Source organism: Squalius cephalus (genome assembly GCF_949319135.1).
Source record: "Squalius cephalus genome assembly, chromosome: 23".
Classification (NCBI taxonomy): Eukaryota; Metazoa; Chordata; class Actinopteri; order Cypriniformes; family Leuciscidae; genus Squalius; species Squalius cephalus.
Window position 1 is genome coordinate 26,783,569 of NC_137144.1, and position 13,040 is coordinate 26,796,608.

Genomic DNA, 13,040 nt, shown 5'->3' on the forward strand with positions numbered 1-13,040 from the left:
CAAAAATGCAATTTAAAAATGGACAAATTGCATTGATTACATTAAAAATGTAAACCAACGGCTGGGTTTGTCCATTTTTAAATTGAATTTTTAACCCAACGTTGGGTGAGACCATATTTGACCCAAAATTGTGTTAACACAACCCAGCAGTTTTTAGAGTGCATGGTAAATTTCCAGTAAAAACAGTACATGTCCGAAAAAAAATCATGCATTTCCAGTATACATAGTATATGTCCAAAAAACAAAGTGTTATCATGGTGCATGTCCAAAAACATGGCATTACAATGTAATGTTACTCGTTCAAAAATGTGGTATTACCATGGTACATGTCTAAAACATAGACTGTAAAAAATAGGTCTAAAATAGTAAGGCATTATCATGGCATATGTCTAAAAACATGCCATAACTATGATACATGTCTACAAATATATAAATATATTATCATGGTACATGTCCCGACAGATATAATCAGATAAGGTCACAGCAGTTCACGTGTGTGACGTTGCACCATCAGCTTTTATGATTCACTCTACAGAGATTTAGCAGGTAAACAGTGTTACATCAGTCCAGTGTTAGAGCTGATTGAAGTCTTGTGTAATCGGAGAATCCCTGACTCATTAACACACCTCTGGGAGAAAGAGAGTTTATCCAGTCTCTGAAGAGAAGAGAGAATGTGGGACGTGTCTGAACGCTTCCCTGCTTTACATCCAGACTCACTTAACTTAAATATATCAGATTATCTAGCATAAAAATAGATCTTTCAGATGCCGCGGACCCCAAGTGTGATCATCAATGTGGAAAAAAGCAGCTATATATATTCATTAATAAAGATCGAATTAACACTCTATTATAAATATGTTAAAATATTATTATTATTATTTTAAATATTTAGTTATTGTACTGTTAGATGTATTATGTATATATTTATTATTTAAATCGAATTTGATATTATTTTTCTAATGTTACATTATTGAATTTTTTCTACTCACTATTGTGCTGTTAGATGTACTATTTATTTAAAAATTAAAATGTAAATAAATAATACATTTAATTATTATTACATTTATAATACAATTTATTTACATTATTTATTTAAATAATTTTTTTTTTATTTTTTTATTTTATTTATTTATTTATTTATTGTAATCAATTTATTTAAATCACATATATTAATTTATTATTTATTATTTATTTAAATCAGATGTTATGTATTTTAATCTTTATTTCTTTATTTTTAATAAAATTGTATTCCTTTATTTTAATATTTTAATATTAATAAATATATTTAATCAATTTATTTATTGAAATCAGATTTAATAATGTATTATTTATTTATGTATTTAAATTTTTCATTTCATTTTTCAATCATTTTTTATAAAAAATTTTTTTTATTTGAATCAAATGTATTTATTTATTTGTAAATGTATTTATTTAGCTAGTTTGATTAGATTTTTGTTATTTATTTATTTATTATAACTTTTTTCTACAGTGTTTCTCTAAACCGGTTTGTAAAGCCCTGGTATAGAGGATCCTATAGGTTTTGATAAAGATCAACACACAGTCTAGATCCCGAATGCTTTTAACGTTTGCCAGGTGTTTGTGAAACTGACCTATTGATCCGACAGTTGGCCTGATGAAAGTGTTACCAGTTCAGAAGGTGAAAGGTCACAGCTGTTGTTTGATCAACTCATAGCGTGTGTCCATACCGAGACGTTTGGGCCTTTGGGAACATTTCGAACGTTCGCTGAAGTCGTCTGATGTTTCTCCTGAGAAAAAGAGCCCATGCACTCACTTAATATTGTTGGGTTAAAAATAACCCAATGACGTAAACAAATGACCCAACACATTTGAAAGATAACCCAACATAATGACCCAACATGCGTAAACCAATGCTTGTGTTAAAAAAGAATAACCCAAGGTTTTTTACTGTGCAGTAATCACACACGTTCTTCCTCTAGAGTCTCGAACTGCTCAGATTCTCCTCATGATCGATGTCTTTATCTTCTTCCAGGTGCGTTTTTCATTCCCTACCTAATCTTCCTCTTCACCTGCGGCATTCCCGTGTTTTTCCTGGAGATCTCCCTGGGTCAGTTCACCAGCCAGGGAGGAATCACCTGCTGGAGGAAGATCAGCCCGCTGTTTGAAGGTCAAGCATCAGTTCTCGTCTGAACCCTTTCAATATAACTCCACATGTTAGTTATTTGTTCTTTAAAGCAATGAAGATTTCAAGAAGCGATGTCAAATTCGATGTTGTTTTTTTGCTGTTAGATACACTGTAAAAAATAAAATCGAATTTTGTAAATAAAACAGATTATTGGAAGACATTTTACAAGAAAATATTTTATTTAGTTTTAATTCAATGCCGTTTCTTCATAATTATTTGTGAAATTTACTAGTGATTTATGAGTGAAAATTGTTTCAAATTAAATCCTACGCCATTTTTTTTCTAGCGTATATAAGGTAAAATATAAACTACTGTAATTAGCATAGAATTTTTTTTTTTTCATTAAAATTGTAGAACAATGTTATAGCTTTTACATAATCTGTTCAATTAATATTCATTGTATTCATTTTTAAAATAATTGAATACCACAAAATATTTAGTATTTAGTTATTTATTTTAGGTTATAGTACTATACGGTTATAGTATTTTACATTTATTTATATATTTTCATCTTTCATTTTAGTCCAGGTTATAGAAGTTTTATGTTCTTTTGCCATTTTTTTTTATTAAAATATATAATAATTATTTTTTTTCGTTTCAGTTTTAATTTAAGTAGTTTTAGTACTTATTTTATTACAGTTACAGGGCAACATTTCCAATTTTCTTTTCGGTTTCCCAAGTTTACATTTTTCAAATTATATTTTTTATTTTTTTGTTCCAGCTTTACAAAAAATGATTTTAGTTGTTTTGGTTTGCTCTAAAAACACTGATTTTGATTCTATTTAAAAATCATGAAGTGATTCGACTCACGATCGGTCTTTCTCGACTGTAGGCATCGGATACGCCACTCAGGTGATTGTGGCTCTGCTGAACTTCTACTATATCATAGTTTTGGCCTGGGGAATATTTTATCTGTCCTTCTCCTTCACCTGGGATCTGCCGTGGTCGTCCTGCAACAACACCTGGAACACAGGTGATGCATGTTAACATGAATTCACTCCAGAAATGTATAGATCCGGAACAACAATCCAGAGCTTCCTGTTGTTTTCCACAGATTCCTGCATGGAATTCCAAAGACGAAATGATTCCATTGACCAAAGTCACCTTGAAAACGCAACATCGCCCGTGATCGAGTTTTGGGAGTAAGTTTTACAAGCATCTTCAATGTCCTGCATCTTCTTTCTTACTCTAACATTCCATTTTATCATTGTGCAAACATTATTGGAATGTTACTTTTGAATGTTCTTTGAACATTCTAAAACATGTAACATTTAAACAAAAAGGAACAGATCACTTTGAATGAACGTTCTATTAATGTTCCTGGAAGAACGTTCCTTGTTAGAAGGGGCTGGTTTTACTTTTTAGATCTCAGAATACCTCAGATGTCAAGCTACTTTGGCTTTAAAGGAACACGCCAACTTTTTGGGACTTTAGTTTATTCCCCGTATCCCCCAGAGTTAGATAAGTCCATACATACCCCCCTACACGCTGTGACTATACAAATCACAACATGTAAATAGGAAAATGTTGGTGTTATTTTGTCACTTATTGGGAGCAGTATGCTAGCTGGAGCCGTTTACCTCCAGTCTTTGTGCTAAGCTAGGCTAGCGGTGGGAGCGTCAGACAGAGTTACGGCACGCACGGAGATGAGAAGGGTATGTATGGACTTATCTAACTCTGGGGGATACGGTGAATAAGCTAAAGTCCCAAAAAGTCGAAGTGTTCCTTTAAGCTTTTTTTTTTTTTGCATTTCTTCAAACATGTTTTGCTTGAATACCTTCAAGTTTCTTGACTTTAAAATTCAGGATAAAAAGAACATAAACTTGTCCATTCTTTGAACCAAGCTTTTATTGGAAAATCAGCAAAACCCGCTTTCTAGCAGGCTAAATATTCCAAGTTTATGCTACCTGATCCTGAAACTTGTCCAACTGACCAAGAAAGCGTGATTTGAAGGAGAGTCCAGCTGATTTGTCTGTGTCTCTGTAGACGGAGGGTTTTACGGATCTCCTCTGGGATGGAGGAGATGGGAACACTGCACTGGGATCTGGTCCTCTGTCTGTTGTTGGCCTGGGTTATGTGTTATTTCTGCATCTGGAAAGGCGTCAAATCCACCGGCAAGGTACATGTGCAAAAAACCTGTTGGTTTCTTTCAAGTTTTGCCCCATCAGTTCATTAAAATTATAAAGCAGACTTTGAAAATAATGTACCTTTTTGTTTTGCTGTCCCCCAACAGGTGGTGTACTTCACTGCGACCTTCCCGTATGCGATGCTGCTGATTTTACTGATCAGAGGAGTCACGCTGCCAGGCGCGTCCCGTGGGATCCAGTTCTACCTTTATCCCGATCTGGGAAGGTTAGCGGACCCGCAGGTATCGCAGCTTTTTATCTTTACTACTGCAATCCTGACATGTAAATTCTACTTGTCATGACTAGAAAGGAACTGTTTGACCTCGTTGAGACATTATACTTACATTACTATTATTTAATACTTTTGTTATTGTAATATATAATTAATTATATATATGAAGAGTTCAGATGCAAAAGCCTCTAAGTGCCATCTGAAATTTCCTTCTAGGATGATAATTTTTATCAAGCTTGTATGTTTATGTTCACTTATTTCACTTTAATGGCAATGAAAATGACCTATTAATTGTCATTTAAGTGAAATTACTGAACTTAAATATACGAGCTTGATAAAAATACTCATTTTAGAAGAAAATTTCAGATGGCACTTAGAGGCTTTTGCATCTGAACTCTTCATATATATATATATATATGTTCATATTTAGATACATTTAATTATTTGATATTATTTTATTATCATTTTTAATATAATTTAAATTTTTAAGTGCCCCATTATGCTTTTCCGAATATTACCTTTCATGTAGTGTGTAATCTACTGTAGCTGTTCGAGAATATAAAAGGTCCTACAAAACACAAAAACATATAAAAGTGAATATGTATAGTTTTAAAGATCAAATTCGACTCTGAAACGAGTTGTCAGTAATTCCAGTCTCACTTACTTTTACTTTCCTACGTAATAAAGTAACACATTTGTATAATGCCAGCCTCTGATCTTCATTGGCTGACTGTGAACAGCGTCTGCTTTGCCCCTCAAACACTGTAGTTTTAGCTGAGACTGGACGGGTTTGGTTCATGTTGTTCATGTCGAGAAGACGCTGTTTTCTGCAAATCCACTTTGATGTACTTCAAAAGAATGAGACTTGCGCTGGAATTGGTACAGAAAAACCTACGCCATCGTTACTGTTCGTATCACTGTGTATCAAGGAATCCACTGGAGCTGAAATTTAGATATGGTTATAGGCATATTGATTCCAAGACACTCTGTAAGCAATTGACCAATCACAACAGACTGGACCATCTGACCAATCAAAGCAGAGTAGACCAATCAGAACAGACTGGGCCATCTGACCAATCTAGTAGACCAATCACAACAGACTGGGCCATCTGACCAATCAGAGCAAAGTTGACCAATCACAACAGACTGGGTCATCTGACCAATCAGAGCAAAGTAGACCAATCACAACAGACTGGGTCATCTGACCAATCAGAGCAAATTAGACCAATCACAACAGACTGGGTCATCTGACCAATCAGAGCAAAGTAGACCAATCACAACAGACTGGACCATCTGACCAATCAAAGCAGAGTAGACCAATCAGAACAGACTGGGTCATCTGACCAATCAGAGCAGAGTAGACCAATCAGAACAGACTGGGCCATCTGACCAATCAGAGCAGAGTAGACCAATCACAACAGACTGAGCCATCTGACCAATCAGAGCAGAGTAGACCAATCACAACAGACTGGGTCATCTGACCAATCAGAGCAGAGTAGACCAATCACAACAGACTGGGTCATCTGACCAATCAGAGCAGAGTAGACCAATCACAAAAGACTGGGCCATCTGACCAATCAGAGCAGAGTAGACCAATCACAACAGACTGGGTCATCTGACCAATCAGAGCAGAGTAGACCAGTCACAAAAGACTGGGTCATCTGACCAATCAGAGCAGATTAGACCAATCACAACAGACTGGGCCATCTGACCAATCAGAGCAGAGTAGAACAATCACAACAGACTGAGCCATCTGACCAATCAGAGCAGAGTAGACCAATCACAACAGACTGGGTCATCTGACCAATCAGAGCAGAGTAGACCAATCACAACAGACTGGGTCATCTGACCAATCAGAGCAAATTATACCAATCAAAACAGACTGGGTCATCTGACCAATCAGATCAAAGTAGACCAATCACAACAGACTGGACCATCTGACCAATCAAAGCAGAGTAGACCAATCAGAACAGACTGGGTCATCTGACCAATCAGAGCAGAGTAGACCAATCAGAACAGACTGGGCCATCTGACCAATCAGAGCAGAGTAGACCAATCACAACAGACTGAGCCATCTGACCAATCAGAGCAGAGTAGACCAATCACAACAGACTGGGTCATCTGACCAATCAGAGCAGAGTAGACCAATCACAACAGACTGGGCCATCTGACCAATCAGAGCAGAGTAGACCAATCACAAAAGACTGGGCCATCTGACCAATCAGAGCAGAGTAGACCAATCACAACAGACTGGGTCATCTGACCAATCAGAGCAGAGTAGACCAATCACAACAGACTGGGTCATCTGACCAATCAGAGCAAATTAGACCAATCAAAACAGACTGGGTCATCTGACCAATCAGAGCAAAGTAGACCAATCACAACAGACTGGACCATCTGACCAATCAAAGCAGAGTAGACCAATCAGAACAGACTGGGTCATCTGACCAATCAGAGCAGAGTAGACCAATCAGAACAGACTGGGCCATCTGACCAATCAGAGCAGAGTAGACCAATCACAACAGACTGAGCCATCTGACCAATCAGAGCAGAGTAGACCAATCACAACAGACTGGGCCATCTGACCAATCAGAGCAGAGTAGACCAATCACAACAGACTGGGTCATCTGACCAATCAGAGCAGAGTAGACCAATCACAAAAGACTGGGCCATCTGACCAATCAGAGCAGAGTAGACCAATCACAACAGACTGGGTCATCTGACCAATCAGAGCAGAGTAGACCAATCACAACAGACTGGGTCATCTGACCAATCAGAGCAGAGTAGACCAATCACAAAAGACTGGGCCATCTGACCAATCAGAGCAGAGTAGACCAATCACAACAGACTGGGTCATCTGACCAATCAGAGCAAAGTAGACCAATCACAACAGACTGGGCCATCTGACCAATCAGAGCAGATTAGACCAATCACAACAGACTGGGCCATCTGACCAATCAGATCAGAGCAGGCTCTCGTAAAGGCAGGGTTTAGAGAGACTGAATCTTCTAACAAACCGTTTTAGACTCTTGAAATGAGCTGATGCTGCAATGTATATAATGAGAATATTAAAGAGTTTTTTGACCTTGGATGCAGGTGAACCTATTACAGGAGATCCAAAACAAAATGATGAACCTTTAAAACAGCGTAACAAGGGCACTTTAATTAATTTCATCACTTGCAAAATGACAGTGCAGACCAAAAGTTTGGGTTTGAAAAATCGTATTTGTGTTCGATATTGAGTCCACAAGTGTGTTTTGTAATTCCGCAAGAGCATTGTTTTCTCTTAAACACACAGTGCCTCGAGTCGAAAGGTCACGTGATTTGTCTACCCAGGTGCTAGTCGTGGCCCGGGGCAGGACGCCCAGCAGGGGAACGTTGTTTTCTGTCCTTCTTTGATTGCGTCCATCTGTGCGTTTGACCTTTGATCCGATTTTCTCATCTGCGTCACAAGAAGACCCCCAAACCCACGTGATTTCTGAGAACTGGCCACGACACGGCCACCCAGATGTATCCCAGCATTCCTTAACGTCGGAAAGAACCGCTTAAAACCTCTTCTGGAAAATCTATGTATAGCGACACGAGCATTCTTGGTTGGATTTGAGAGATAGCATTGGTTGAGTTGACGTCGTTTCAACTTAGAGGCATAAAAATGAGGCTAATTAAACTAAATTTTATACCCATGGCTTTAAATGTATACAAATGAGGCCAAAGTTGATTGATTGGCGATCTAAGACTTCTAAAACTTGGTTCAAATTGTTTAAATGTGGCATTCATAAGTCATTTTAATTCTGTAAAGTGTTATAGGATATTCAACAAGATTTCATTTTGTCTTCAGCCTCAGATGGAAAAGAATTTAAGCCTCTTTTTGGTCGATACGGGCATGTTTGGCTGCATTTCAGAGACATTTTTTGCTCTTAGATGTATAAAAACGAGGATAGTGTATAAAAACCCAGCTAGAAACGTAAACAGTTGTACAAAGTTGGTCAAATCAGTGATCTAATACTTTAAAATCAGCATGAATCGACATTCATAACCCATTTTTATTCTGCAAGAGTTGGATTTGAGAGATACCCATGGCTGTTTAGACATCTTTTGGCTTTAAATGTATACAAATGAGGCCAACGTTAATGAAATCTTCAATTAGAAAAGTTGGACAAAGTTGGTTAATTGACCATCTAAGGCTTCTAAAACTTAAGTGTCATGGTTCAAATTGTTTAAAAGTGGCATTCATAAGGTATTTTAATTCTGTAAAGTGTTATAGGATATTCAACAAGATTTCATGTTGAAATAGAGATCAACCGATATTGACTTTATATAACCGATAACGATTGTAAATATTTGCATGTTTATATGCCTGATAACCGATATACAGAACCGATATATATATTATTGCTGTTTTTGACAGTTATAACAGCACTGGACTGAGCAAAACTGTTCTAACTCTTATTTTCTATACTGTAATTTCACGGTTTCCTTGCATTCATAACAAAGCACACTTCTACATCAATAAATAATGGAGTTTGAAAGAGTGCAAAAAATAAAGTCACTAAGGTGTCTCTTAAATCAAAGCTTAATTGGGACAGGACTTGACGGATTATCACCATTCATCGATGAATCCAATAAAACAAAACCGATAATCGATTATGAAAAATGCTTAAACATCAGGGAAAATATCGGTAAAACCGATTATCGGTCAGTCTAATTATAAACCTATTTTGGTCAATTCTGACATGTTTGGTTGGATTTGAGACGTAAACCATTGACTTTTTTTGGTCGTAGATGTATAAAAATTCAACAAATTCTTGTGGGTTTACATGAACTTGGCTATAATAGGTCAGATTCTTTAAAATCAACATGAATCGACATTCATAACCCATTCATAATTCTGTAAATGTTGGATTTGCTGTTTTGACATCTTTTGTTCTTAGACATACAAATGAGGCCGAAATCAATGAAACCTTCAACCAGAAATATAAACAGTTTGACAAAGTTAGTCAAATCGGTAATCTATGTCTTTAAAAACTTGAGCATCACATTGTTTAAAAAGTGGCATTTATAAGCATTCATAATTCTGTAAATGTTATAGGATGGATTTGTTGACTTCAGCCTCAAATAAAAATGCATAATAAACATCTTTTTGGTCAATACTGACATGTTTAGTTGGATTTTGACATAAACCATTTACTTTTTTTTGGTCGTAGATGTATAAAAATTCAACAAATTCTTGTGGGTTTACATGAACTTGGCTATAATGGGTCAGATTCTTTACAATCAACATGTATCGAAATTCATAACCCATTCATAATTCTGTAAATGTTATAGGATAGATTTGTTGACTTCAGCCTCAAATACAAATGCATAATAAACATCTTTTTGGTCAATTCTGACATGTTTGGTTGGATTTGAGAGATTACCGTTGCTGTTTTTGGTCTTAGATGTGTAAAATGAGTCCAGTTCAACAAACTCTTGTGGGTTTATGTGAACAATTAGTCAAATCGGTGATCTGTGGCTCCAAAGACTTGGCCATCATGGGTCAGATCCTTTAAAGCTACACTGTGTAACTTTTTTAGTTGATTCTTAGCAAAAAACACTTAGTTCTTTCAAAAATATAAGTGCTCATTAATGTATATTTACTTCTTTCAAGTAATAAAGTATTCTCTTAAGTTTATAATCTGCCATTGAAAGTACATACGGGTGAGGGGTTCGAATGCCGGTCGCCATGTTGCCCCTCCATCTTGAAACTACATTAGCCAAAGAGGGACATGCCTGTAAATTCAAGCTTCGCCTTTTGCGTTTTTCACTCAGTGACACCGTGACGAATGCGAGGGGGAGATTACTCGCGACTGCCGGCAGATTTGAAAGATAGTGTGGTGTGTGTGTGTGTGTGTGCGTGCGTACTCACATTTGAAAGAGAGAATTAAAACGTCAACGCTACAGACAAAACAGCAAGACCATAGTCAATATTGGAGTAACTTTTCCCAGATGGAAAGAGCTCATGAGGAGAAAAGATTTTAAAACGGACGCCGAGGTTGCCTGCTTTCTTCTCGACAGGTAATTCAGCCTGTTGTAATTCATTTGTGTAAATTCAAAGTTTTATAGTTGCTTGTCTAACCATAGCATGGTTGTGCATAACGCCAGAACGACCTCTAGTAGGCTATAACTTCATCCTCGCGTCAATGGTGAAAAAGTATTGTTTACCTTGTAACATAAATCTGTGCTGCGACGGATCACAGGTAATGAATAGTTTTAAAGGCGCAATTTTTTAAGCTATAAAAAAAAAGGACACTGTAAATTTTAGTTATTTTTAATAGCTTTTACTTTGTACACATTGTAACGTTAGCCTAATCTGATTATGCTGGGATAGCCGATTCCTAGGGTGACGTTTACCTCCTGACATCTGTCCTGTAGTTTTATTCATTTTAGACGTATTGTTTATTATTGTCATGGACGAAGTCGATAACTGGAAGCCTTGTTAATCTTGGAATAATACGGCCACCGTAGGAGTTAAAACACCCTCGGAATTGAGAGGAACAGAAGCTAATGTTCACTGGGTAGTCATAATTTCACCGCTAGATGGGGGTAAAAATCACACAGTGTAGCTTTAAAATCAACATGGATTGACATTAATAACATATTTTAATTCTTTGAAGGTTGGAATTGTGAGAGAGCCATTGGGCTGATGAAGTTAGTCAGAAATTCTCGAAGGGTTGTGTGTCGCTTGGACATCAGTGGTGTTTTCAGCACACTTCTGGTGATACATGTGAGGTTTTAAAGGGAGTGTGAGGAATTTTCCCTGTGGAAAACCAGTTCTGTAGCCAGGAGCACACGAAGAAGAAACTAAGTGATTAGATGCACGATTTTCACCTGAGATTACACAAGTCTTGTACAGTACATGTTGTACATGTTGTGGATCTTGTGTCGTAAGAGCGTTAATAATCCACACCGCCCGTGGCGGCACGTGAACGATTGAAGTTACGAATAACAGAAAGTGCTGGGATTGATGTCAGAGAGTTTGATTGACGAGCTAATAACAAAACTACTGTCAGCATGATTTTCCCAGATCATGTCTACACTCGTTTCAGGACTTTAAGACTAATAAACAACATCTCTAGTCTTTCAGCTTGTCCATTCAAGCTTATTACCTGAAGCCAAATTAATTAAACTGCTAATCATGTCTCTCACACACACACACACACACACACACACACACACACACACACAAACACGCGCACACACACACACATATATATATATACATTTTACATAAAAAAATTATATTTTATATAATAATTAATATTAAAAACAATTAAATATTTTATTTATTTAAAAAAAATATTTATTTTATTTTATATATAATAAAAATATATTTTATTTTATTTTTATATTATATTATATTTTTATTATTTATATATATATATATATATATATATATATATATATATATATATATATATATACTGTATATATATATAATTATTTATTAATATATATATATATATATATATATATATATATATATATATCATTTTATTTAAAATATATATTTTGTATAAAACCCAAAATAAGATATTAAATAAAATGAAATTAATAAAATGTTAATTGTATATGTATATAATGTAAATTATGTATAATGTTTTATTAATTATATAATGCAAAATTGGCAATTATACTAGACTTATATATTTATACTTTTATATTTTATATAAAAAATCTATGTTATATAATACCCAAAATATAATAATAGCTCAAAACTCCACAGTAGACCAAAAGTGCTGAACATATATAAATAAATGAAAATAAAAAAAATTATTAACAATCGTGAGAATCCAAAAAGCTAGAGAGCACAATAAGAGAATAAGAGATGGATGCCTAACAAATAATAAGGACATTTATTTTCTCTATTTATTTGTCTGTTCATCAGTATATATTAAGATCTGTGTTTGTGTTTTGAGGTGTGGATGGACGCCGGCACGCAGATCTTCTTCTCGTACGCGATCTGTCTGGGTTGCCTGACCGCGCTCGGAAGCTACAACAAATACAACAACAACTGCTACAGGTGAGGACACGACACACACATTACCTGCTCTTATTTCTGTTCAGTATCTATTCAACATCAGTACTAGATACCACATGATGTGTTTCTTTTACTGTAGTCACAACAAAACACTTTAAACCTCACATTTAGTTGTAAACTATGAGATTGATTCACTGTAACTGAGTCATTAGAATCATTTGATTCCAAATTCTAAATAAGAGTCGATTCTAGGTTCCAAACCCAAGATAGATAATATAGATATTATATGTGACCCTGGATCACTAAACCAGTCACGAGTCGCACGGGTATATTTGTGGCAATAGCCAACAATACATTATATGGGTCAAAATTATCCATTTTTCTTTTATGCCAAAAATCATTAGGATATTAAGTAAAGATCATGTTCCATGAAGATATTCAGTAAATTTCCTACCGTAAATATATAAAACATTTATTTTTGTGAGTGAATGCAGCACAATC

General features: G+C 35.6%; 2 protein-coding genes across 2 annotated transcripts in view; one reads left to right on the forward strand and one right to left on the reverse strand.

Annotated features, from left to right (window-relative positions):
• The window catches only part of avpr1aa (arginine vasopressin receptor 1Aa), a 675,329-nt gene that overhangs the window by 520,059 nt on the left and 142,230 nt on the right, over positions 1-13,040 (reverse strand). The gene's annotated exons all lie outside the window — the stretch shown is intronic.
• Positions 1-13,040, forward strand: part of slc6a13 (solute carrier family 6 member 13) — a 34,102-nt gene that overhangs the window by 10,696 nt on the left and 10,366 nt on the right. Inside the window, exons 3-8 of the mRNA XM_079860146.1 lie at positions 2,012-2,146; positions 2,997-3,137; positions 3,219-3,306; positions 4,151-4,283; positions 4,398-4,532; positions 12,478-12,581. Of these exons, the coding sequence (XP_079716272.1) occupies positions 2,012-2,146; positions 2,997-3,137; positions 3,219-3,306; positions 4,151-4,283; positions 4,398-4,532; positions 12,478-12,581 (736 nt within the window). The remainder of the gene's footprint in view (positions 1-2,011; positions 2,147-2,996; positions 3,138-3,218; positions 3,307-4,150; positions 4,284-4,397; positions 4,533-12,477; positions 12,582-13,040) is intronic.